Genomic DNA, 23,492 nt, shown 5'->3' with positions numbered 1-23,492 from the left:
GAGGACAACCAAAAATGGCGGCGGTGACATGGTATGCAGGACGATAAAAACACAGGTGGTACTCCTGGACCCCGGTGCGAATGTCAATGTCAAAGACAAGAATAATATGACTCCATTGGATCTGGCTATCAGTGAGGGTAAACGACCAGGGAGCAGAGTTGCTTCAGTCTCGAGGAGCCAATATCTCGGCTACTACGAGTCCGCAGACCAGCTGAAGATGTTCAAGTTCCTTGTCGGCAAGGGCGGTAACCCGACCCGTGGACGCTATGGAAATCTGCGCAACCGTGCGGTTGCTAGGGCCTCGATGTCATCCTGGAGGACATGGTGGCGTGTACCAGCAGACGGATTGTCATTAACCACAATAGGTATTCTTTGTGTCAAGTGTCAATGGACTTTATACAGGTAGCCGTCTCTTCAATATCCGGGGCGAGGAAGGAGAGTCCCAATGGCTGCAATGCCTTGAGCTGTTCATCTTGAATGCTAAACTGAGAGAAGAGAAAGAGACCAAGAGATTGGAGAGAGAGACGCAGGAGTCATAAGGACTCGATCTCGGTCCACCTGCCACATCCAGCGGTCATACTCTATGACAGTCTTTGCCGTATGTTTACGACCTCGTTCGCACAAGCTATGGTTCTCTCCTTATCAAGTGTTCAGTAGCTGAGAGCATCATGGGTATCTTGCTTAGGATTTGGCAATCGATGCCAGATATCAGGGACCAATTGGTTCATGAGATAAGTGATGTGCCCAGCTCTGGTAAACAGGATGCCCCGAAAGTGGGTTCCAATCAGGCTTCTTATCTATGGTTTTACTCGACAAGCCACCGGTCGAGCATTGGCTGGACCTAGAGGTCTAGTCTCCTTGAGGCCTGATCAAGATATGGTCGGCGGACTTTACCTCTTTGTCAATCTTTCACACCATAACTGTCAAATCGAGAACACGCACAAAAGATGTAGAAGTGTTTGAGGTTTGAGGATAGGAAGGACCGATATCCCCGTTCATTCAACATCCAGCACGGTTAAGCCAGGTTATCCAATCCCCATAAATCCAGATGGGGCGCCGAAAGCTGAGAATGGACACATACCATGGAGCGGCCAGGCCTCCAAAGAGCCGAAAATATCGTCCATGTGATGCTTGTCGGCAACAAAAAATCGCTTGCACGATTCCACTCTGCCCGCCTTGCGCTTTTTGTCTGCGGCGGAATCAGCCTTGTGAATTCCTCACGAGGCCTCGTCGCCGGGAGAGTACGCAATCCCCCTCGCCTCCGGCCGACTCTGCCTCTAAGAGTGGCCAGGGTCACTTGAATTCAGACCTGGATACATCTCGACATGCGGGATCCCCGGCCTCCTTGCAGGAGCTCTACCTGACAGTGGTGTCCACTCCTACAGATGACTTGTCCGCCAGTCGAAATACAAGATCCCGGTTCGAACTCGGATCAGGAGTCGTGGGGCCCTTTCAAAGATCGTCACCGCAACGTTGTAGCTGGGGAGGTGAACAAGATAGCGGAGTCGAGCCTTTGGAAGAGTATTGTGACGCTACAGCCCATTTCCTGGGCTTTGCCAGCGAACAAGATCCACATCTTCTCTCTACATTTCGTTCCAATATCCTCAACGAGACCAGCTACGTCGACGCAAAAATCCGTCAAGTCTTCGCAGGCAATGACGATTTAGGACAGCCACCGATACACTTCAGCATCATCAGAAACCGGTTCCCTGAGCCTGACCAAAGGGTGAAACGACAAGCCTCTGATTTAATCGAAACTCACGTGGGCAACCACGGCGATGCCTTGGTTCGCCTGTTCTTTCGCTTCGTTCACCCGACTTTTCCCATTCTGTCCAAACGGCATTTTCTGGAAGCGTATCGTACCGCAAAATTGGGTATTTCGACTGCACTCCGGGGGGTTGTGTATGGCCTTGCAACGGTCTTCTGGCAACAAGACGAGACACTTCGATGCCTGGATCCGATCGATCAAGGAAAGCTGTTTGAGCTTGCGCATTTGTCACTCAACCGGGAGCTGGACTCCCCGAAGCTCTCTACCCTGCAGGCAGCTCTTCTGATCCTGCATGAACTTCCCCAAGCCACTGGCACGTTAGAGAGCCCAAGAATCTGGGCCATGTCCAGTCAGGCAGTTTCGTGTGCACAGAGCCTCGGCCTTTATCGAGACCCTTCAAGATGGCAGATTCCACGTTGGGAGAAGTGCCTGCGGAAGAAATTGTGGTGGGCAGTGTATCTGACTGACAAGTTCTCGTCAATCGGACACGGGAACCCATCTCACATTGCAGACGATGGGTTCGACACACCGGCTTTAGAAATGGCAGATCTGGCTTGTGATGAAGATATTAGTGCTTCGGACTGTCTACTCCCGGAGGAACAGACGCACTTCGACATCCAAAACGCTTCACATTTCTTGGAAATGATTAGACTGTCACAACAGCTAAGTCATATACTAGAGAGGTTTTAGTAAGTCTACCGCAACATATGTGAACAATGGCTTATTCTGATACTGCCACAGCTCGATCAAATGTGTGAGTAGTGATTATCTGCACGAGACAAGAGGAGATGCTCTACGATCCTGTTTGGCCCAGCTTGAAGCTTGGTATGCGCTCCTACCACAATGCTTGACGATGGATTATGCGAAAAACCAAGGGGTGCCTAATATGCATGGTAGGCATCATGTTCGCTCCGTCTGAGGCGACCCCTATAGCTGAACGTCTGCGAATTAGGGTCGCTCCACCTCGCATACTTCGCCGTCAAGACCTTGGTGTTCCGTGCTCTGATGTTCCCGGCAACTCCGGCATCGAAAGCAAACCCATGCTCCGAACTGCGGCAGAACCTCCCAGAAGCCTTATCTCAGTCCCGTGCATTTATCAACTACGTCGCTCAGATTCGCGCGGGGGATACCGAAATGTTCTGGGGCCGCCGTGGGTCTTCCAAGTCACATTATATGTAATATATCTACTAATGCTGCCAACTCTTCAGATGCTCGGTCAAACCTCCTCCTGGCTGGGAATTTCCTCGTGTATCTGTTCTTACTCGCAGTCGAAGAAGTTCATGTCAAGAACGCTTATGATCTTCTAGAAAGCTACCACAATTCCTTGTGCTACCTGGTAAAGGTCTCAGACAGCAAGACTATGGGATTAATCAGACCAGCTGTCCTTCGATCTGAATCATTTTTCCAACAGGCACCGTGGATCCTTCGACATGGGTTTATTTAGGCTGAAGAAATAACTAGCATATGCAATTGCCCCTATGCGGTTACGGCAGCCGCCCTCGTCTGATACTGTGCTTTGGCTCGGAGAAGTCGATATGCTTCTTGCTTCACTGGCGCGTATTTGACAGGGTGACTTGCATCGGTGCAAGCCGGTAAACATTCGATCAGGGAATCTGAGTCGGGGCTCACAAAATATGGGATCGAATATCGACGCCTTGTCAGTTGCTCGGAGCCCGTGTATCGATCCTGCTCTGGTGGTAGGGTAACACGATGGAGGGTCGATTTCAAGTAGTCTATCATCGTTTTGTCAAAGATCTTTTCACGCTTGAGTCGATCTTTCTTACCATTGCACCAACGCATCAGCAAATCGCCGACATTCATCACAATAGCATTTTTGATGGGAGTGGCAGTCATGAAGTGGCCTGGATTGTGTGGATTTTCAACTTCCAAACCACCGCAGTCATCTTGGAAGAGCAAAGTCACCGAGCCCCAATCTGTGTGGGCAGGCATTCTAGCGACAGCGGCACTGGCCAAGGAGGCCGCCTTGACGGGCGGATAGTGCAAGAGGCGCAGTTGGTTGTTGTGTCCGGAATGGAATCTCAGCAAGAAATCCTCATCCAGGTCCAGTCCCAGCGCGATAGCAGACAGGATCGACCGTGCGACCTCAGAGCACTCCCAATAGAACCTGGTGGTGAAAGCACGGAAGCCTGGCAGGACGTCTTCCGGAAGCCAGACATTGGGTTGTCCTGTGTTTTCCTCGCTCCCGATCTCATAGCTCTCCTGTCGGTTACATGTCGTCAGTCTGTCACGTTCCAGTCAGACCGTCCAATGCCTTCCTTCACTTACCTTAAGATCAGTGGTCTTTCTGAGAAGGCTCACGAGTTCAGGGTCCTCTTTCTCGCTGATTGTCTGGGACACTTTCTCCAGGCCAGGCCAAGAATATCCACGGTGCACTTTCGCTCCATCCGGATGCGGCGCCAGCATCTTCTTTTCCATGTCCAGAGCAAAGAGCTTGCGAGTCCACTCAAATGCTTCCTCGAGAAGTTCGGCGGGAAGAGCATGGTTGACAATGTAGACAAACCCAACTCGTCGGCAGGCGGCCACCAATGCTCTGGCAATCCGGAGACGGTCCTCTGGAGTACTACTCTCAGACCTCCATGCTGAAAAGTCCAGCACGGGGATGTCGAACTTCTCGCTCAGGACCGAAGGTTGTGCCATTGTCCTTATCGTTCTTATCGTCCCTTTTCAAGACCAGGCCAGAATGAACAGGTAAGAGGAAGTGGTGTCGTCCAGAGGAAGCGCTCTTTTTCTATTAGGAGATGCATCTGGTGGCGGCCAGTCAGCCGACAGGTTTGACCTGTTGTGATATGGTTCCGCAAAGCAATCTGAGAGTCAATTTAGTTCGCCGAGCCTAGTGGACCATGGTGAACGGCTGCAAAGTACCGCTATCCAGATCCACAAGAACATATCGGCCCAATCGCGAAGGACAGAGTTGGCCGTAGCGTCGGCCAACTGCCTCACAAGGTGTCTCGCTAACGGTCTATGTACGTCCAAATATGCATACCGTAATTCTATGGCTTCTTTGGCACTGATAACGCCGATTGACGAGAATGCCATGATCAGCTTGCATATAAAGATGGAGGAGGCATGTTTGCAAGAGAGGTTTCCGTCTGGGATTCAGGTACTGATATCACCCTCGGGAATTCTCAGGAACAGTCCTTTCTCTTAAATTCGAACTTGTTCTCTGATCCGCCAGGATGGTGTCGGACAAAGCCAAGGCAAAGGTCAAACACTGGGCCGCGAAACTCGAATGTCCCGTCGATGAGGAACGGGATTACGAAAATACTTATGTCAGTTAAGTTTGATGAACCGCGGGCCGATGACAAGCTGATCACGTTGACAGTGGTGTAATCGTGATTTGATTCCGATTCCGAAAGAGCGACGGACTTGGACGTGGCAGGGCTATGCTGGATACTGGATCATCAATGGTGAGTACGCGATATACCTGACCAGTCTTCCCTGGCTGAGCTGCCCTGACATGTGTCCCATCCCCATTTTCCAGGCATCAATACCACCGCGTGGACCGCTGGGTCAAGTTTGCTGTCGCTAGGACTCAGTGTGGGCCAGGCGATGGGTGTCGTTGTTGGCGCCTCCCTGTTCGCCGCCCTGATATCGGTCATTACTGGCTGGCCTGGTTCACACCAGTATCTGGGCTTTACTGTCCTCTCCAGATCGTGAGTTCTCTCCTCTCCATGGGTGTGACATTGTCCCACGCCGTGGCGTACTTCTCGCTAACATCACTCGGCCCAGATCATGGGGAATGAGAGGAGGATTTTGGCCGGTCCTCAACAGGATTATGACAGCTAGCATCTGGGTAAGGAAGTTTTCTCTGCCTGCCCTGGAGCACATTCTATTCTCTCGAGACTGGGGCACAGACACCCGTTCGCTAATGATCTTATAGATGGGCATTCAACTGTACTGGGGAGGTCAAGCGGTCAAGATCATTCTCGGTTCCATCATCGGCCATCCGTTTGTGCATATGCGGAACACTCTCCCCGAATCTGCCCATGTTGACACGGCGAGCTTGATCAGCTTCTTCATATTTTTGATCTTTTTCCTGCCAACTCTGATGGTCCCGCCAGAAAGATTGCAAAAACCATTTCTGGTATGTGATGGCGTGGCCCTCTTCCCACACGTTACGCGCGCACAGAAAGACGACGACCTCTGACCGGTCGTGGCAGGTGGCATTCGCCATGATTACGTGCACCATGTTCGGAATGCTGATTTGGGCTCTGTGTGCCGCCCATGGAGCTGGAACATTGATCAGTTCTCGCCCAACACAAAGTGGTTCTGTTTTGAGCTGGAACACGCTTTACGGTATTAAAACAGCACCGTGATCCCCTTGACTTGCGTGGGAGCCTTCTTTGACGTTTCACATATGTACAGGACTCCAGTCCCTCGTCGGTGGCTATGGCAGCGGTTGTCTTGGGCAGTCAGGTATGATTCATCCCATATTTGCACATTCTCCCAGTCCCCCCCTCCGAGTCTCCTGTTACGGGATACACACACTCCTGATGTTCCCATCTGACGTTCCTCCTTCGTGTAGATTGGACTCGTTATTCACGGTACCCAAATGCGGCTCTCTTCGGGCAAGCCGTCACGGCCCCTATTGCCATTTCTGTCACCGCGGTCTGCGGACTCCTGATCACTTCTGCGACGGCGTCGATCTACGGCACCGTTTACTGGAATCCTTTCGAGCTTCTTCTTGCGATCCAGCAACACTCCCTCTCCCCTGGCGCGAGAGCCGGCACTTTCTTTGCCGCCCTTGGCTTCGCCGCCTCGCAATTTGCTCTTTGCATTGTCCTCAATTCCGTCTCGGCCGGTATGGACATGGCTGCCCTCATGCCCAAGTATGTCAATATCCGCAGGGGGGCCTATGTCTTGACCCTGATATCTGTGGCCATTTGTCCTTGGCAGTATGTCACTCAAGCGACTGTTTTCATCACTGTTCTCTCTGGCTGGAGTGTCTTCCTCTCCCCAATGACTGGAATCCTGTGCAGCGACTATTTCATGGTGCGGAAGCGAGAGTATCATATCGGGGACCTGTACCTGGGTGTCAATAAGCGCGGAGCGTATTGGTACACTCTAGGGTTCAATTGGCGAGGATTCGGTGCGTGGGCCATGGCTCTTTGGCCCATGTTACGTGAGTAGTTTCTCTTTCTTTCTTTTCACCTTATCCCTGTCCTCTCTGAAAAACTCCCGAGTTCCCCAAAAAGCACCAGTGTTGGCACTAACTTGGATCATGCATGGCAGCCGGCTTCGCAAGAGAAGTCAAAGGGACGAGCGACGGAAACGGTTGGGACCGCTTGTACCAGATGAGCTACTTTTTTGGCTTCATCACGGCCGGGCTGCTCTATTGGACCTTCCACACCTTGTTTCCTGTGGAGAGACAAACTGGGAGTTCTCCATTTTCGCTGGAAGCCCACATCAAGCGCACACGGATGGGCGAAGACAAGACTACGATCCTCGATGGCCAACCGGTCGATGTCTTCGACGGGATCAACGACGAAGCATTTCTCAAGCACCCCGCCAAGACGGAAGCCTGCGTAGTGGATATTAGTATCCAAAGATAGATAGATAGATATAGAAGAGGGAGGAGGCCCAGCACACAATGGGACTAAGCAACGGTGATGAGAAGGATGGATGGGGTTGCTTGCTGATGCCACTGAATACCACGCGACGACCCTAGAGGCGGCCCTCCTGGCTCAACAGCTATCTTAGAAAATCGAAAGTCATTTTTCTCGACTAAAACAAGCATCGCCCGTCTGGTCTGCTGAGCCGTGAAGCCCGAACATTCAAATACCGAGACAATAGAGAGTCGTCTTCGAAACCCTTCTGTAAAGAGATGGCCGATTTAGCATATTACATAAAAATCGCCGTTTTAGCGGGAGGAGCAAAGCGGTGGTGACCATTCCATAGTCAGCTATTTGATATTGTGCGCGAAGGACGAGTGTTTTGGGGATTCTATATATCTATATATCTATAGCTCCATACTGCATGCCGCCTCAGAAGGGGGAGAGCGGGCAGCGAGCGAGCGAGGGCAAAGAGAAAGCCAAATCATACACCCTGGACTATGTATTTATCATTAATAACACTGCTTCTTCAAAGTGAAAAAAACTGCCGGGTGTTCTTGGAAATACGGTACTGGCTGATCCATCTTCATGGCGCGCGAGCGTGCAGGTTGGGGCAGAGAGGATCAAGCAAGCCGGAAGAGAGGGAGAAGAGTATGGAGTGCGAGAGACGTGTTCTTGGAGATCTGTTCACAGCAGAAATGCGGTCACCATTTGCCTACGAAATAGGAAGAACGAAGGGGGCCGAAGGCCAATGCAGAGAAGGAGAGGAGGATAGTGACACTCTTCATTCATTCGTCCTCGCTTCACGAGAGACAGGGATCCCGCTTTTCCAAAGGTGATGATAGCCAAACCAAGACCATGGGCAATCTAGTGACCGCACAGTCAGCTAGGGATTCAGGTGGCAGTCCATTAATGAGAATACACCGTATCCTGAATGAATGTGTCTCACCAATCCACCACAGCACAGCACAGCACAGCACCGGCTCGAGTTTGCCCCCTTTCAAGATCCTCAGGAGCCTTCACTTTTTGGCTTTCTTCTTCCCTTTCCTCTTCTTCACAGCGCCGCTCTTGGCCTTTCCCTCGCCGCCACCCTCTTCACCGTCGAGCTCAACATCGCTGCTGCCTTCGGTGTCAACGTGCGGGGATGTTGTCGACGTCGGTGCGGGAGGGACAAGGAGGCCTTCCCCAAGCAGTTTGGTCCTACACTCATCGAGGATCCGCTTTGCTTTCTCGTCGTCCCAGTCGTGGCTCCGTGAGCTCTCGCCGAAGATGCCCTCGTAGATGGATTGGACTTCCTCGGGTATGCTTTTAGAAGCAGACGGTCTCGAGTCGACGGGGCTTGCTCGTTGCTGCTGCTGCTGGTGCTGGGAAGGAGATTTGGATGCTTCAAAGTTGCGGCTCGGACTGTTCAAACCTCTCTTTCCTTTCCCTCCACGCAATGTCCTCTTTGGCGCCGGCGCCGGCCCAGCTTCAATGACGGCGCCCTCCAGGTCCTCTTGCTCCAGCTCGCCCCTCTCCACCATCTCCTGTAACTTTCTCTGAGCGGAGATTTGCATCATCGCATCACGGTGTTCGTCCCTGAGGCCCTCCATCAACAAGTCTTTGGTGGCGTTTTCTTCCTCGAGTCTCTGTATCGTCTGCTTCAGCTTTTCTACCTGCGTCTCCTGGGAAGTCTCGTGATGCTCGATCCTCTGCATCAAAGACTTTGTCAGTGCCTTTTCTTCTTGATATTTCTGGTTGATGGTCCTGGCCATCTCTTCGAATTTCGCGCTTCGTTTTTCAAGTCGTGCTTTCTCCTTTTCCAGTTCGGGAACCAGACCTTTGGCGACAAAGTCATGTTCGCTTTCCAGAGTGGACAGTCTCTCTGTGGCGAGGCGACTCTCCTCCATTGCCCGGTCCGCTTTCTTGGTTGCTTCCGAGGCTTTGTCCACGGCTCGCTGGACGACTTCCTCAAAATACACTCTCTGACTCTCCAGCTGGCTTGTGAGCAAGTGCGTGTATTCCAATGCGATATTGTCCATTTTGGCAACCTCGAGATCCTCCTCTCCCTGGAGAGCGGTCGGCTCACGTCGTCTGCCCGGTAGTTCGACCAACTTCTCGCCCGGCTTCGCAGCGTCTTGGATGATTCGATGGACATAGCCATCGCCTGCATAATCCCAGACTCTCTTACTCTCTAGGTCCATGCTGAATGTATGCCCACTCTCTTCAAAATGGGCATATGCGTGTTTGCCCTCATACCTGCCGCAACCAATCTTCCCACATATGAGACACTGCCACAAGCTTGTGTCTGCGTGGCAGACCTCACACTCTAGTGGGCCATCGTACGGTTCATATTCTCCCTTGGATGTTTTGCTCTTGAATTTGGACGAGGCCAGTCGTGAGGAGAAGTCGTCATGAGTGTACCGACAGACTGGGCAGCCGCCGCCGGACCATTTCTCCAGGCATGTACAGTGGAAAACGTGTTGACAGGGTATGGTCAAAAGGCCCGTGGTTTCGTCCATGCGCTCAAGGCAGACCGGACACGTAGGCAGTTCGACCAGGGACGGGGTCCGCGGGGCGAGCGGTTTCGTCGTCGCCGAGGCTGGGACGAAGGGATCATTCGACATGCGAGGATAGCTCGTCGTCGGCGAGCTCGGCCCCGTGGTTTGATCCACGGACGATGGAGTTTGGATCAGTTCCACCGATTTAAGAAACACAACGTGGCATGTTTCTGGCTGCAATATTGTCAGCACTTCTCCACAGTTGCTGGCAGAGGGCACGTACCTCCATACTATTGAACACCTTACCGTTCCACTCGTGCTGCCACTCTCGTGCCTTCTTGCCGTGTCTGAACTTCATCAGGACCATGTAGCGGTTCGCCCTTGAGGTGCGCACCATCCTGAAATGGCTGACTTCGCTGCGCGTATCCTCGCCCACCCAGGAGAGAAAGTCGGAAGGTGTCATGTATGAGGGAACCGCTAGGATGCACAGAGTTGTACAGTCTTCATCTTTGGGCGGAGGGTGTGGCTTTCCTGTGGGAGGGTTGCGCAGTCCGTCGCTCCAGAAGTCAGTTGAGCGGTAGACTGAGTCCTTGTATAGCCCAGCCGTCTCTTCTGCATCTCTGTAGAGGTGAACAATCCCCCAACCTTCTACGCTGTCGTGGCTTTCCAAGGGTTCGTAACGTCCTTTCATGTGGTGACCCGATAGCGCACTCCCGATCCCCTTTCCGATTATATTTTCTTTTGCGACCTGGACCTCCTCCTTCCCGCCGGAGTGGGCCGACATGTCCGTACTTTCGAGGGTGATGGTATCTAGTCGGTGGTCCTTGGGATCAGAGTGACAGAGGTCACGAGGAGTCTGTTCCGACTGCGCCGCGGGGGCTGGACAAGCACTTCTTGAGAGAAGGTAGTCTTTCCTGCGGTCAAAAAGGTGATCCCGTGGTTCTTGTCTTCCTCCGGAAGTGGTAAACGGCCTCAGGGCTCTGAAAAAGGATGAGAGGCTCGGAGGCTGGTGCTGGTCAGTTTGCTTCGCTTCGACGGTTGGATCTGTGAACAATTCAACAGCGACATGAAAGAAGTAATCAGGCATGTCGCACACGCATCGAGACAGCGATCACGGCGTAGGTCGAGGGGGACAGAGACATGAAGTGAATCAAAAGGTGCGGCCGGGCATTAAAATGGCGATGTCATTTCTTGAGTCTTGACCGCGTTCAACGGGATTCCCGAAGTGGCAAACCGCAGGCAGTCATTCCCAGGCATAGGCTAGGCTCACTAATTCTGCTTGGAAACCAGGGCAGAAGGCGAGAGAAGTGTTATCACAGTAAATCCTCGCCCTCACGAGAGATACTTCGAGTGGCTGAGAGGGCTGGATGATGTGTATGTATTGTGCTGGCGGAAGAGGATCGAAAACTGAGCGGAGCACGTGCCACTTCTATAACACCTCACTCCTCCCTCTTACATATGTACTTACCACTTTCTCATCCACTTGTTCAAAGAAATCCTCCCAGCCCGTCTGCCTTTTCCCATCGACCTTAAAGGCTGGCTTGCCTATATTAGTCAGTATCTACGGCACTCAGTCTCACTAGAACCTAGCACGGTTGCGCCATTAAGCAAACTCCGCCACATATCAAGCTTCAGCATACTCCGTTCACGAGAACATATCTTCGCTGGCTACATAAAGAAAGCAAAAACCAGGAAAGCCCAGCCCAAACCTGAAAGACCGGGTGCTGCGATATCCCAAGATGCTGTCGCAGACTTCTTTGACAAGCCGATCATGGCAATCGTTCATTACACGGTTTGTCGACGAAACTGCTTTCCACCCTCACGCTGCTTTCCCTGTTGCCCCAGCACCAATGCAGCCAGGTGGTACATACTGGTCAGTGTATCAGGATTTTCGGACCCGAGGACCTCTTCTCTGGACCCCAACAACTGTTGAAGTGACTTTGTCGCCTCCTTGTATTTTCTCTGTCGTCCAACCACCAGTGCAAGGTTGAACATACTGGTCAGTGTATCAGGATGCTCTCGTCCGAGTATCTTCTCTCTGGCAATCCACGTTTGTCGAAGTAACTGTTTCGCCTCCTCATATTTTTCCTGTCGCCGAAGTACTTGTGCAAGGTTGAATGTAACGGTCAATGTATCAGGGTGTTCTCGTCCGAGTATTTCTTGTGCGGATCTCAACGTCTGTTGGACTAATTGCATCGCCTTCTCATGTTCCCCCAGACGCCAAAGTACCTCTGCAAGGTTACTCGTACTGATTATTGTATCAGGATGCTCTCGTCCGAGTATCTTCTCCCATGAACGCCGCGTCTGTTCAAGCAACTGCTTCGCCTCTTCATACCTTTCCTGTTGCCCAAGCACCAACGCTAAGTTGCCCTTACTCGTCAGCGTGTCTGGATGTTCCTCGCCTAATATCATTATCCTGGTCTTCACCACAAACATTTCCAGCTCTTCGGCATCCTTGCATCGACCTTGATTTCGGTACGTCAACGCCAGGTTATCCAGGCTGGTGAGCGAGTCAGGATGATCTATCCCTAGTATGCTCCGCCGCGTTTCCAGCACTTTCATATCCAGCTCTTCGGCTCCATCCCATCGGCCTTGGTTTCGGTACACTGTCGCTAGATTGGACAGGCTGGTGAGCGTGTCGGGATGCTCTGTCCCCAGTACCCTCTCCTGCGCTCTCATTGCCTGTAACTCTAGCTCTTCAACATCCTTCCATCGACCTTGAGACCAATACGTCAAGGCCAGGTTGTTTATGCTGGTGAGCGTGGCAGGATGGTCTTGACCCAGCATGCTCGTCTGTATCTCTACTACTCGCGCAAATAGCTTTTCGGCCTCCTTCCATCGGCCTTGATTCCAGTGCGTCAAGGCCAGGTTTTTCATGCTGGAGAGCGTGGCAGGGTGCTCTTGGCCCAGCACGCTCATCCGCACTTCTAATACTTGCGCTAATAGCTCTTCGGCTTGCGGAAATCGGTCTTGATTCGAGTACGCGCAGGCTAGGGTGTCCATGCTAGCCAACGTTTCCTCATGCGTGTTACCGAGTGATTGCTTTATCACTACGATCGATGCTGTCAACGTTATTACTGCATCATCCACATTGCCACTTCCTAATGCGTATCTTGCTGCACGATGGAGGAGTGAAGCCCAATCACGCAGACCGTCGACGTCTTTGGGTTGTTGAAACACCAATGGTTGAACGTGTGGGAAAAGAGCCTGGCATAAATGCTGATTCTTATGCTCGTCCGTCGGGAATGCGGCGCTCAAGGTATTGATGGCCTCCCGCATCCACGTCTCAGCTTTTCCGTTCGCTTCAAGCCACTTCCTCGTTGCCAGTTGAACAAGCGCATGCACATCGACCGTCACACCGTCTTGCCCAGTGGAGATGAATGAGAGGCGTTGCAGCATCTCAATGTCATCTTCCAAGAGATTATCCTTGTTCAGTTGCGGAGCGTCTTCGAGGCCACAACGATTGTCCAAATCTGCATTTTTGTGAGGTCTTTCTTCATTCTGATCTCTACTCTTCAATACTCGTCGGCACCTGAGAAGGGCCATGGGAATCCCGTGCCGGTCGAAACAGCTCATCAGTGAGAGCAAATCCGCCGCAGACGGCTGCACTCGACGAATGTACTCGAGTGAGATCTGCCATGTGACGCTGATCGAATTCTCGGCCGTTCGAGCCTGATGATGCTGTCCGTCGCCGACGTCTTTCAGCAAGATCGTCTTTCCCCTACCGTAGCGCACGACCTGTTCGAGGTACTGCTCAATTGCATATACAGGGAACCTCTCGGATATGTGTGTGGCAGCTTGGACGATGGCGAGCGGCATGTACTCCAATGCTGCGATAAGCTCGGCGGCAGCGTGATCGTCATGACTCCTCCATGTCGAGTTCAGTTTCTTTTGTAACAATGCCAGAGCACTGTGCTGAGTCATGGACCGAGTTTGAATAATGTCATGGGCTTGTACAAATCTCAATGCTGCATTTCTGCCTCGAGTCGTAATAAGGACCGAGCCATTCTGAGAGTAGGACGTGTACGTGATCAGTGGCTGTGGATTCTCGCTGCAGATTTGGCCGTCCCCACGAACTCCGGGGCGCACAGCATCGTCGAGGTCATCCATGATCAGCATCCACCCTCCTTTGAAGTGAAGATGCAACCATTTGAAAATAAGCAGGAATATGTCTGTATCAGGCTGATTCTGCACTGGAATATTAGCTTTGTAAGTGATCTCGAGAAAGCTGTGTGTCAAACAGGCGACGCTGCTTGCATTGATCCAGAAGACTGACGTCCTTGGTGATCGTTCGCGAAGTCGGTAAGCGCATTCGATTGCAAGTTGTGATTTCCTATTCTTCTGTCAGCAGAACCAGACGCATCACCAGCATGTCGGGGTCACTTACCCAACTCCCCCAGGCCCTACCAGTGCCGTTCTCGATCCAGGTTCCGAATATCGTTTGTCGATCTGCTCGCACAATGTTCCGCTTTCAACAAAGTCTTCATCGCGGCGAAAAGGAATGATGAATGGCGCCGTCGCTGGATGATTCTGGATGTCGCGATCGGCAGGCTCAAACATTTTGCTATTGATGCTAACCCACTCCTCTAGCATTGCCCTCACACAGGCCGCTGCTGTGGCCGCCGCATATTGTTGCCATCGTTTGTCCTTGTGGCCGTCTGCATAGTCAGCCACGCCCTTGATCACAATCGTAGGCAGGTAGCTCCATGTGCCCGCGCTCTCTGTCTCGAATCCAATGACACCATCCTGGGCCGCGACCCGGTCGCGGTGCAGCCCACTGTTGATGACCGCGTCGCAGGACGCTATGCGTCCAATGTGGACCAGAGGCTTCTGTGCCTCCTGCATCTCGGTGGTTGAAATTTTGCTTCCATCAAGCCCAAACCCTCTCGCCATTTGTATCCGACCGCGTTGCATCGACAGGTAGTCGTCGCAGCCTGAATCCTCACAATTACTCTGCAGTGCTGCCTCGCAAACCTCATCACCTTGACATCGACAGCTGTCGTAGATGCAGCCTTCTTGTGTAGGAGCTTTTCGCCAATGTTTGTGTCGATACTCGGGGGGGAACAGTCGATCTCTCTCCGCTCCAGGATAGTTTGAGTTGGAAAACCCATCCTTCATACTTATTTGTGTAGCGTATAGATGAGTCTTCTCCCGCAGTCTTCGCCTGACCCGATTTCCAGAGAGCTGAGTTGTGACTCGTCTGATTTCAGTGTTTGCTGGCCCAAGTGTATCTTTCACCTCTTTCCGGCTGGGCCCATTGGCGTACTGTCGGCCGAAGTCAAGTTGAGTTACTGAGGTGCTGATTATTACATCGCCGAGGAGGATTTCACCTCCTGCCCGAGTCTTGGTTACACCACTACAGAGGCCAGCCACAATGGCGATTTTGATATTTCGGAAGCTGGATTCCATGTGCGCTGCAACGGCCGCGGCACGGATCCCGCCCGAACCCAGCATGTATGCCAGCACCACATCGTGATTTCCCAGCCGTCCGGTTGTGTATGTGTTCCAATCCCTTGCAGCCTTCCCATAAGAGAAGCCGTCGGTTTCATACCTTTCATCGAGAATAGCTTCAGCTGTGATTCGTTCGACGGCCGAAGAGCAGATAATCGCGATCTCGAAGCAGTCGCGGCCTGTAGGCCGGGGATGTTTGTTGGACATCAGGACATTTCGTGGTCTGGATATGTGGTCACACTGGGGTTTGGGTTGCTGCAGAGTTCGACTCGGTAGTTATTAGAAACTCAAGATGGTTCGTGGGACCTCCTAAACAAAAAATTCGTGTTTTGCAGAATTGAGAATGGACTGGCATGCGACGTCAAAACTGGTGGACCTGCCCGTTGAGCCGCATAATCCTCGGTGGAAGAGGGACGTCAATGCGTGCACGCATCATAAGTCTAAGAGGACTCCACCTTCTCGCGGGGAAAAGTGGCCGTTCGTGTCAATGGGAGCGAGGACGCAGGCAAACCAATGGACTGCGTATTTCTGCTCCATGTTGAGTGTGTTGTCGGTGACGATAATAGCGGTTTCGTTGGCAGCTGGTCACCTTTTGTTCTCAGCCTTATCCCCGGCACGGGCTGTCGCTTCTTGCTGCTCTTACAGGGCAGGCTTCTGGGTTTTTGAGACATGTTATTGGGCATGTAGCCGTTGTGACACGTACCTCACGTGCTAAATGGCCGAATAGTACCGTCGAGGAATGCTTTATGCCAAGGACTGCAAGGCAAAATACGGTCATTAATCTCCGCGACCGATGATTCGTCGCTCGGATATAAGCAACTGGGCTGTATCTTAGTGCGGGGTTGTGGTCATGTGGTAATCCTCACACTAGTCCTGTTTGGTTAACCGAAAAGATGCTGGAAGCCTTGAACGAAGACAAGGCGAAAGAAGTTCGGGACTGTACGATGGCTGTGTGAGTTACGGATGTGGTCTCACCAGGGCGGCGTCTCCCTCGTCCCAAAAGCAGAGCGAGTGGAGAGCCGCTTTTTCCTCCTCCTGGCAGCCAAAGATGAGGAAAGACTACAGGGGGCTCACATCCAGCTCCGCACGATAGATCAACAAACTGTAGGTGGAACGACGACGCCAGTGGTATCGGGGCTGTTAGAGGCTATCAAGCGTTATTGAACTTGATGATCTGCGGTTGATCCATGGTTAAAAAATAGGCTAATAGGCACTCCGGGAATATATACTCGGGTACCTCTTGACAGATCGTCGGAACCCTTCTCCAACAAGTACGTCTCTCTTCGAGTTGCGAGTACAGCTGTGCCCAAATTCCTGTGATATACGCCGCCTACGATTAGCGAGAAACGATCGCCCGAAATGGATCCCAACGGCTCAATGGCTCAGTGCATTGCCCACACAGTCCCGTCCAAGTACGAGAATCGGTCTGGGGCCCATGGTGGTGCGGGGACGCTGGCATACAGCGGGTTGCTGGGTGTGGACGCGCTGGACTCGAACCTGATCTTCCTCCATCGTGGTGTGATCCAGCCAAAGAGCGGCATTGGGGCTCACTTCCACAACCGTTGCGAGGAAATGTTCGTCATCCTGGATGGCGAGGCGCAATTCACCATCGATGGCAGGACGTCGCTGTTGAAAGGACCTGCCGGCGCACCCACCCGGCTTGGACACTCACACGGCATTTTCAATCCCACCGACAAGCCGGTCCAGTGGATGAACATCAATGTCGGTCTGACCAAGACCTACGATGCCTTTGATCTCGGCGATCCGCGGGTGGATGTGCCGCTCGATCCTCGTCCGACGTTTATGTCGATGCGTCTGGACCCGGCTCTACTGAAACCGGTGCAGAATCTGCATGGCGGCTCGGGAACAGTCCAGTATCGGCGCGTCCTCAATCCCAGCGTCTTCAACACAGCGTGGTCTTACGTCGACCACCTGGCCTTGCCACCAGGGACAGTGGCGGGAGCGAACCATCAGCAGGCAGACATGAGCGAGGTGTACTATGTGCTGGCCGGTTCTGGGACGGTGGCACGAACGAGCGGAGGAGGGACGACTACTGATGCGACGGCGACGTCGATCAGTGTCGGCGATGCTGTTCCTCTCCGACTAGGCCAGAGTGCCTTGATCAAGAACACTGGTGATGGACCGCTCGAATTCATGATCATCGGGGTCGCTCGTAGCCTGGCGGCCAAAGAGGCCTATATCGCACAGTTAGAAGCCTAACTCACCTAACAAAGGCAAATGTAGATTCCTGGCGGATGATGTCAATTGCTTGGTAAACATTTCGTCCCCGATATCGATGGTAAGAGCCAGAGTAGCAATAAAGAAGCCAAGGAGGCGACCAAAGGGTTTCTAGCGTCCGCGCCCCGAAAGCTTGCTGGTGCTTCACCATCATCTGGCAATTATCACGACGCTGCTGCTCCGATCACATGTTCTACTACAGTTCCTCTGTGTACCGTGCCCACCTGCCCAGTCGGAGCCAGATACCATCTTCTTTGCCCAATATCGCAACTGAACGAGCGCACCAACCCCGCAGCAAGGTGACTACGCAGTCCAATGCCACCTCACAAGGGTCCATCTCGGAGCACCGAGCCCTCGCTACCTCTTTCCTTACAAGAACACAACATGCCCGTCAGTCTGCACAATATGAGCAAGCAGGGAAGTTCCTGCCTGTCCCGGCTGTCTGTATCTGGCATGCTGAACAGAAGGCAAGCTCATGGGCGCTATGGTAAGGAAATGCTGCGATGACTCTCCATGCGACAGACACGCTGCGCTGATATTGGCGGTCGTCATCGAGATCGGGGCGCTGGTCTGCTGAGCAAGGTCATCTGGAAAGGCGTTCGTGTAGCCCAGAAGGAAGAGAGGAGGAGCCGGAGTGTGATTCTGGACAGGACCAGGATAGACAAAGTGATGTCGTCCCTGGAGGATTCGGGTGGCTGGCTGAGAGACACAGATTGGGACAAGCTTGATGTGTAAGTTCCCCAAAGCGCACATGAAGCCCTCGTTCTTCCTTCAAAATGACCATCTTTCCTTCCGGTGAGATTCTGGTCTGTCTTTGCAGCTCGTCGCCACAAACTCTCAATTGGAGGAAATTTGGAGTGTCTACGGAGGTCCAAAGTTCCAGGCTTTCTTTCAGCGCGCCACCACAATGTCCTGCCACTACGGACTGTACACTCAACCAATGGCACTCAGAAACATGGGAATGCATCCTTTGAGACCAGGATATCGCAGGAGAACCTGTGTCACCGGAGATATCAATGTGGTTGTTGCAATCAACAGCCGGCAGTCACACGTCTGCTCGCTCTCGAGGTGCACACTCTCGGGCTGTGGCTGGGTCGGGAGGAGCTGAAAGTCACGTCAACTGTATGCACAATGGAGTGTCGCATTGGCTGGTTTGTCGTATCCTCGACCCGGGGCACTGGAACCATTTATCGGCAAAAGATGGAATAGCTCATTTCGTGGCGTGTTCCTCTTTGAGACTTGCGAGTGGTAAATGCAGCCAGATGTGTATTACCACGTGTCGTTCAGCCGTCCGCTTTCAGGGAAAGCTACACGAACAAGCATCGGTAAGTGCCTGGATCTCAATGACGAGACCCGAAAGGGCTGGCACACTTTTTCTGGCGTTTTCGCATTGTATGAGCATCGGCGAATCAGAGCACTTAAGAGGACTTTGTCCAGTGACCCTGAAGTGGCATATCACCTTGTGGATGGTGAAATCTCCATAGCTGACTGGGAAATGCAAATACTGAAGTGGGTGGCGCTTGACCACGTCTATGAAACTGGCCACCTCCGTTACTAAACTGGAATCGAATTGTTTAGTCCATGCGGACAGCATCAGGCTGCATACCGATGTGTATATATGTTGGATGGGCCCCTTCACCTGGGGTTCTTGAGGGCAGGACCACATGAACGGAGCAGGTTTCAGCCATGGTAAAGTATAAGGCGACAGCAATCTATATAGAGGCATGCTGACGTTTCGACAGAAGTTTACCGTCCTTTCCTCCTTGTTGGCTCTCCTTGCACTTGCCCATGGTCAGGAAGAGCAATCGGTCTTGGCTGATACGACCGAGCCCCCTCTGAGAATATCCATACAGACCCCAACGGGACAGGTCCATTCATCCGCTCTCGCGACTGCCGTGTCTAAAGTCCTTGATTCTGGACAAGTTCGCGATGTGCTGGCTGGATCGGCTGACGAGACTTTCAACGGACCAACTTCCCACCGGTTCCTCTATGTTGACAACCTGCGTGAGCCCAACGAGAAGAATGAGCGCAACAGCTTCAGAGCTGTTGTAGCAGACTACAAGAACCGCAGGACAGTCTACGTGAATGTTGATGATGCGCTCGGGCCTCCGTCGGATGCATCGATCCAGATAACAAATGATCAGCCTCTTCCGAGCGAGGAAGAACTCCGGGATGCCGCCTCAATCGCAGGATTCGGACCAAATGCGACCGTCTTCAGCAGAATGCCTGTCATCATTCCCGAAGTGAATCCCGATGGGTCAACGTCTCGAATCCTTCGCATTCACGCTGGCAATAGCAGCAAGGAGGCGCTCCGGTTTTTCGACGTCAATATGTATGCTAGGACAGCGACGTCCGTCCAGGCCCCCCAAGTACTGCCAACCTGTACAGCAGTACCACTGAACAAATCGGTCACTTATTCGGGGAGGACGCCTGGGACGGCACATGTGAGAATCACCGACATTCACAACAACTTACTTTGGGAGTTAAGGGTGAACAGACCTGGAGCGTCGAGTGGGAGCCTTGGATCTGGAGTGGAGTTGGTCGACGTACGATATAAGAACAGGATGGTGCTGAAACAAGCACATTTGCCCATACTCAATGTGAACTATCTGGAAGAAGTTCCGAATTGTGGACCCACGTATCGAGACTGGGTGTACAGAGAGTATCCATTTGACTGCGCCGGTAATGATGCCGTGCCGGGATTTCGCGAGTGCAAACCAAGCAGATCTTACACGTTCACGGACGGCAGACCCGATGCGGACGGTTTTCGAGGCGTTTCTTTTGATGCCTACGACGACAGAGTTGTCATTAGGTCACAACTATGGGCGGACTGGTACCGCTATGTTCCTGAATGGACACTATGTGCCAACGGCACCATCTTGCCACGCTGGGGGTTCGGCGGCGTGCTGCAGAAAGATCGTCCCTGCATCTGTGTCAAGCATCATCACCACGCATATTGGCGATTGGACTTTGACATCGAAACCTCCAAGAACAACGAAGTCCGCCAGTGCGACGGCGACCAGTGCACGGCGCAGCAGTACAAGGTGAATATGCAGAAGGCCGCCAACAGACACTGGGACATTGTCAACACCGCCACTGGCCGTGGCTACAGGCTGACGCCCGGCAAGACAGATCGGAAGGCCGGTGACCCTGGTGACGCGACTGGATTTGGCGTGGGCGATTTGTGGCTTGTCAAGGCGAGTGATCCGATTGACGACGGCTGTCTTAATATCAGAGGATCCTGGCCGCCCGTATCGGGGGACTGCGCCCAAGCGAATTTTAAAGCGATCATGAAACCCCCGCTCGATTCGGTTCAACATCAGGATCAGGTCCTCTGGTACTCTGCGTCCTTCATGCATCATCAGGATCACGACAACCCCGCGATACCCCACCAGGTAGGGCCATCGTTGGAACCTATTGGCACCTGGTAAGTTTGGTGTTTGAAGAGAGGAAGAGAGGAGAGAGACATGACAGTTTGCCACCCAGCCTGAGGTGGCTGGCTGAGTGTGTCATTTCTTGATACTGCTGAAGACTCCTCGATCGACACCGTCACTCGTTCATAACATGGCTGGGGTGCAGCAGAGTGTGTGGCTGCTCGTGGAACCAACACCATCCATCAGTCCTGCTTCTCGTTATTTTCTCTCTATCTATATAAAGAATGCCCCTATTCCCAGCCACGGGCGCGAATGATCATCCTGGCGTCAATACCGCCTTGATCCGAGACTGTAATTTACACCCACGGAGCGCTGTAGCTGGCTGAGTTGAAACTGATTACAACTGCGAGAATTACATGTAACTAATATTGATTTGCTGCCCCAAATCACTACCACCACCACCACCACCGCCGCAAATTCCCTCTCCATAGATGGATGGGCTTTCAAAATGAGCTCGAACTAGGGAGATCGGATTCACTTCAAGAACATCTCAAGAACGGAGCTCTTCTTTCGGGCTTGAGATCGTGGCATTGCAAACACGAAGCGATAATCACAAAATGGTTTAACGTTCAGAAGATGGTGGCTACATCGTGAATCAGGTGTGTCAGACAGGATTCTATTTTCCAGTACCGTATTTATCTGGGTACTGCTCGAAGCTATCGGAGTGGTTTACCCGAAGACAGGCGACAGCGACGTGACCATCTAGCCCAAGTTATACCAGCCGAGGTGCAACGCGAGTTTGTTCACTGACAAAATCCGAAAACCAGCTCAGCTCAGCTTGAATACAGCCATTCATTCCATCCTGGCCGCAACTTTGATGATTCTCTAAGGAATATCTGTATGTAATCCGCTTTCTGTCATAGAACCTGCAGGCAAACACCCGCCAAAAAGTCAAGTCGCAACGCCGCATGAGAAGTCATCGATCAATCCCCTAGTTCACCGTCACGCTTGCTTTGCTTTACTGGCCACCACGCAGTCTCAACACCAAATGAAGAGTACTCTCCTTCTGGATGTTGTAGTCTGACAGTGTTCGGCCATCCTCCAACTGCTTACCGGCAAAGATCAATCTCTGCTGGTCCGGTGGAATGCCCTCCTTGTCCTGAATCTTCGACTTGACGTTGTCGATCGTATCTGAGCTCTCTACCTCGAGCGTGATTGTCTTTCCAGTCAGAGTTTTGACAAATATTTGCATGCCACCACGAAGACGCAGGACAAGATGGAGTGTGGATTCCTTTTGAATGTTGTAGTCACTGAGCGTACGACCGTCCTCCAACTGCTTTCCAGCGAAAATCAGACGTTGCTGGTCGGGTGGGATACCCTCCTTGTCTTGGATCTTGCTCTTGACGTTGTCGATGGTGTCGCTCGATTCAACCTCCAGAGTAATCGTCTTGCCGGTCAGAGTCTTGACAAAGATTTGCATGCCTCCACGGAGACGGAGGACGAGATGCAGAGTGCTCTCCTTCTGGATGTTGTAGTCGCTCAGAGTTCGGCCGTCTTCGAGTTGCTTGCCGGCAAAGATGAGGCGCTGTTGATCGGGGGGAATGCCCTCCTTGTCCTGGATCTTGGATTTGACATTGTCGATGGTGTCGCTGGACTCGACCTCAAGGGTGATGGTCTTGCCAGTCAAAGTCTTGACAAAAATCTGCATGGCTGCGGACTTGAAGGATGATGTTGTAAAGTTGTTGAGATGATGAAGAGAACGAAGAAGGTTGCTGGTTGTTCCAGAGCAAAGGGTGGTATGAGTGGTAAGTGAGAAGGGAAGAGAGGCGAGGAGTGAGAGAAGAGCGGTTTAAGTAGGAAGTGGCAGGCGGCAGGCGCAGGCTGTGACAGGGTGGCAAGGGCAGGTGGGGGAAGGGGTGGCCGCAGTGGCCGGGCCAATCAGGGAAGGACAAGAGGCGTGGGTGGCAGCCCCCAGAAGGCAACCGAAGAGTCTCAGCGGGACTAGAACGGCTGGTATTACTCATTGACCAGATACTCCGTACATACTCCGTATTCACCGAGCAAACTCTGAATGGATGCGTGAGTGAATGAATGAATGAATGGCACATCTCGCCTGTATCAAACTCTATCTCTTGCCTCTTCTGTGTTTGCCTGCTAGTACGGAGTACACAGGCTGTCCTCAATTTTCGACGTCCACGTGAGCAATTGCCACGCCCAGATAGCACGGCGGCTATCTCCTTCCGGCCTCTCATCCCCCACGTTGCTTGCTGCTGTACAGAGAAATCTGCCGTGCACTGCTCTGAGACCAGAGATTTCCCAGGCATTCTCCTCGTGCCCTGAAAATCTTTGGTGTGCTGATAAATCGGCAGATGCAGCCCAGGGCAGACGGCAGACGTCTGCCTCCCTCTTGTTTATTTGCCTCCCCCACAAAGTCAGCCTGAGACGCCCAATGACGTTGGTGGCCGGCGCTATCGGACGCCCGGTTGCCCCCAATCAATGCATGACTCAGCGCAGGGAAACTACTCCTGCAATATGGCATGATTGTGCACAGGAGGCCAGTTCTTGACATAACCGAGAGTCGGGCATGTCTTCAACGTTGGGAATTTGA

The 23,492-nt window shown here is 52.5% G+C and overlaps 8 protein-coding genes across 8 annotated transcripts; 4 read left to right on the top strand and 4 right to left on the bottom strand.

Moving 5' to 3' along the window:
* Positions 1-1,082: 1,082 nt before the first annotated feature.
* On the top strand, positions 1,083-3,212 carry AYL99_03003 (hypothetical protein; the record flags this gene model as incomplete). Its single annotated transcript, XM_018834519.1, has 5 exons — positions 1,083-1,241; positions 1,292-2,457; positions 2,510-2,661; positions 2,721-2,918; positions 2,977-3,212. The coding sequence occupies 5 exons, from the start codon at positions 1,083-1,085 to the stop codon at positions 3,210-3,212; spliced, it is 1,911 nt and encodes a 636-aa protein (XP_018697143.1).
* Positions 3,213-3,244: 32 nt separating this feature from the next.
* AYL99_03002 (hypothetical protein) lies at positions 3,245-4,426 on the bottom strand (the record flags this gene model as incomplete). The annotated part of the gene is made up of 2 exons (XM_018834518.1): positions 3,245-3,988; positions 4,055-4,426. 2 exons carry the CDS (start codon positions 4,424-4,426, stop codon positions 3,245-3,247), a joined length of 1,116 nt encoding a protein of 371 aa, XP_018697142.1.
* Positions 4,427-4,965: 539 nt separating this feature from the next.
* On the top strand, positions 4,966-7,341 carry AYL99_03001 (Uracil permease; the record flags this gene model as incomplete). Its single annotated transcript, XM_018834517.1, has 9 exons — positions 4,966-5,058; positions 5,112-5,196; positions 5,271-5,442; positions 5,519-5,582; positions 5,670-5,873; positions 5,950-6,085; positions 6,155-6,205; positions 6,315-6,911; positions 7,022-7,341. The coding sequence occupies 9 exons, from the start codon at positions 4,966-4,968 to the stop codon at positions 7,339-7,341; spliced, it is 1,722 nt and encodes a 573-aa protein (XP_018697141.1).
* Positions 7,342-8,360: 1,019 nt separating this feature from the next.
* AYL99_03000 (hypothetical protein) lies at positions 8,361-10,908 on the bottom strand (the record flags this gene model as incomplete). Its single annotated transcript, XM_018834516.1, has 2 exons — positions 8,361-10,055; positions 10,105-10,908. The coding sequence occupies 2 exons, from the start codon at positions 10,906-10,908 to the stop codon at positions 8,361-8,363; spliced, it is 2,499 nt and encodes an 832-aa protein (XP_018697140.1).
* A 698-nt stretch (positions 10,909-11,606) lies between these two features.
* Positions 11,607-15,479, bottom strand: AYL99_02999 (hypothetical protein; the record flags this gene model as incomplete). Its single annotated transcript, XM_018834515.1, has 2 exons — positions 11,607-14,154; positions 14,209-15,479. The coding sequence occupies 2 exons, from the start codon at positions 15,477-15,479 to the stop codon at positions 11,607-11,609; spliced, it is 3,819 nt and encodes a 1,272-aa protein (XP_018697139.1).
* A 1,152-nt stretch (positions 15,480-16,631) lies between these two features.
* Positions 16,632-17,492, top strand: AYL99_02998 (hypothetical protein; the record flags this gene model as incomplete). The annotated part of the gene is made up of 1 exon (XM_018834514.1): positions 16,632-17,492. The coding sequence occupies one exon, from the start codon at positions 16,632-16,634 to the stop codon at positions 17,490-17,492; it is 861 nt and encodes a 286-aa protein (XP_018697138.1).
* A 1,704-nt stretch (positions 17,493-19,196) lies between these two features.
* AYL99_02997 (hypothetical protein) lies at positions 19,197-20,941 on the top strand (the record flags this gene model as incomplete). Its single annotated transcript, XM_018834513.1, has 2 exons — positions 19,197-19,199; positions 19,253-20,941. 2 exons carry the CDS (start codon positions 19,197-19,199, stop codon positions 20,939-20,941), a joined length of 1,692 nt encoding a protein of 563 aa, XP_018697137.1.
* Positions 20,942-21,902: 961 nt separating this feature from the next.
* AYL99_02996 (polyubiquitin) lies at positions 21,903-22,592 on the bottom strand (the record flags this gene model as incomplete). Its single annotated transcript, XM_018834512.1, has 1 exon — positions 21,903-22,592. The coding sequence occupies one exon, from the start codon at positions 22,590-22,592 to the stop codon at positions 21,903-21,905; it is 690 nt and encodes a 229-aa protein (XP_018697136.1).
* Positions 22,593-23,492: the final 900 nt, after the last annotated feature.

The sequence above is a fragment of the Fonsecaea erecta genome, assembly GCF_001651985.1.
Source record: "Fonsecaea erecta strain CBS 125763 chromosome Unknown Scaff2, whole genome shotgun sequence".
Lineage (NCBI taxonomy): Eukaryota > Fungi > Ascomycota > Eurotiomycetes > Chaetothyriales > Herpotrichiellaceae > Fonsecaea > Fonsecaea erecta.
The sequence above is the reverse complement of the archived record's forward strand: the minus strand, read 5'-3'. Positions and strand labels throughout refer to the sequence as shown.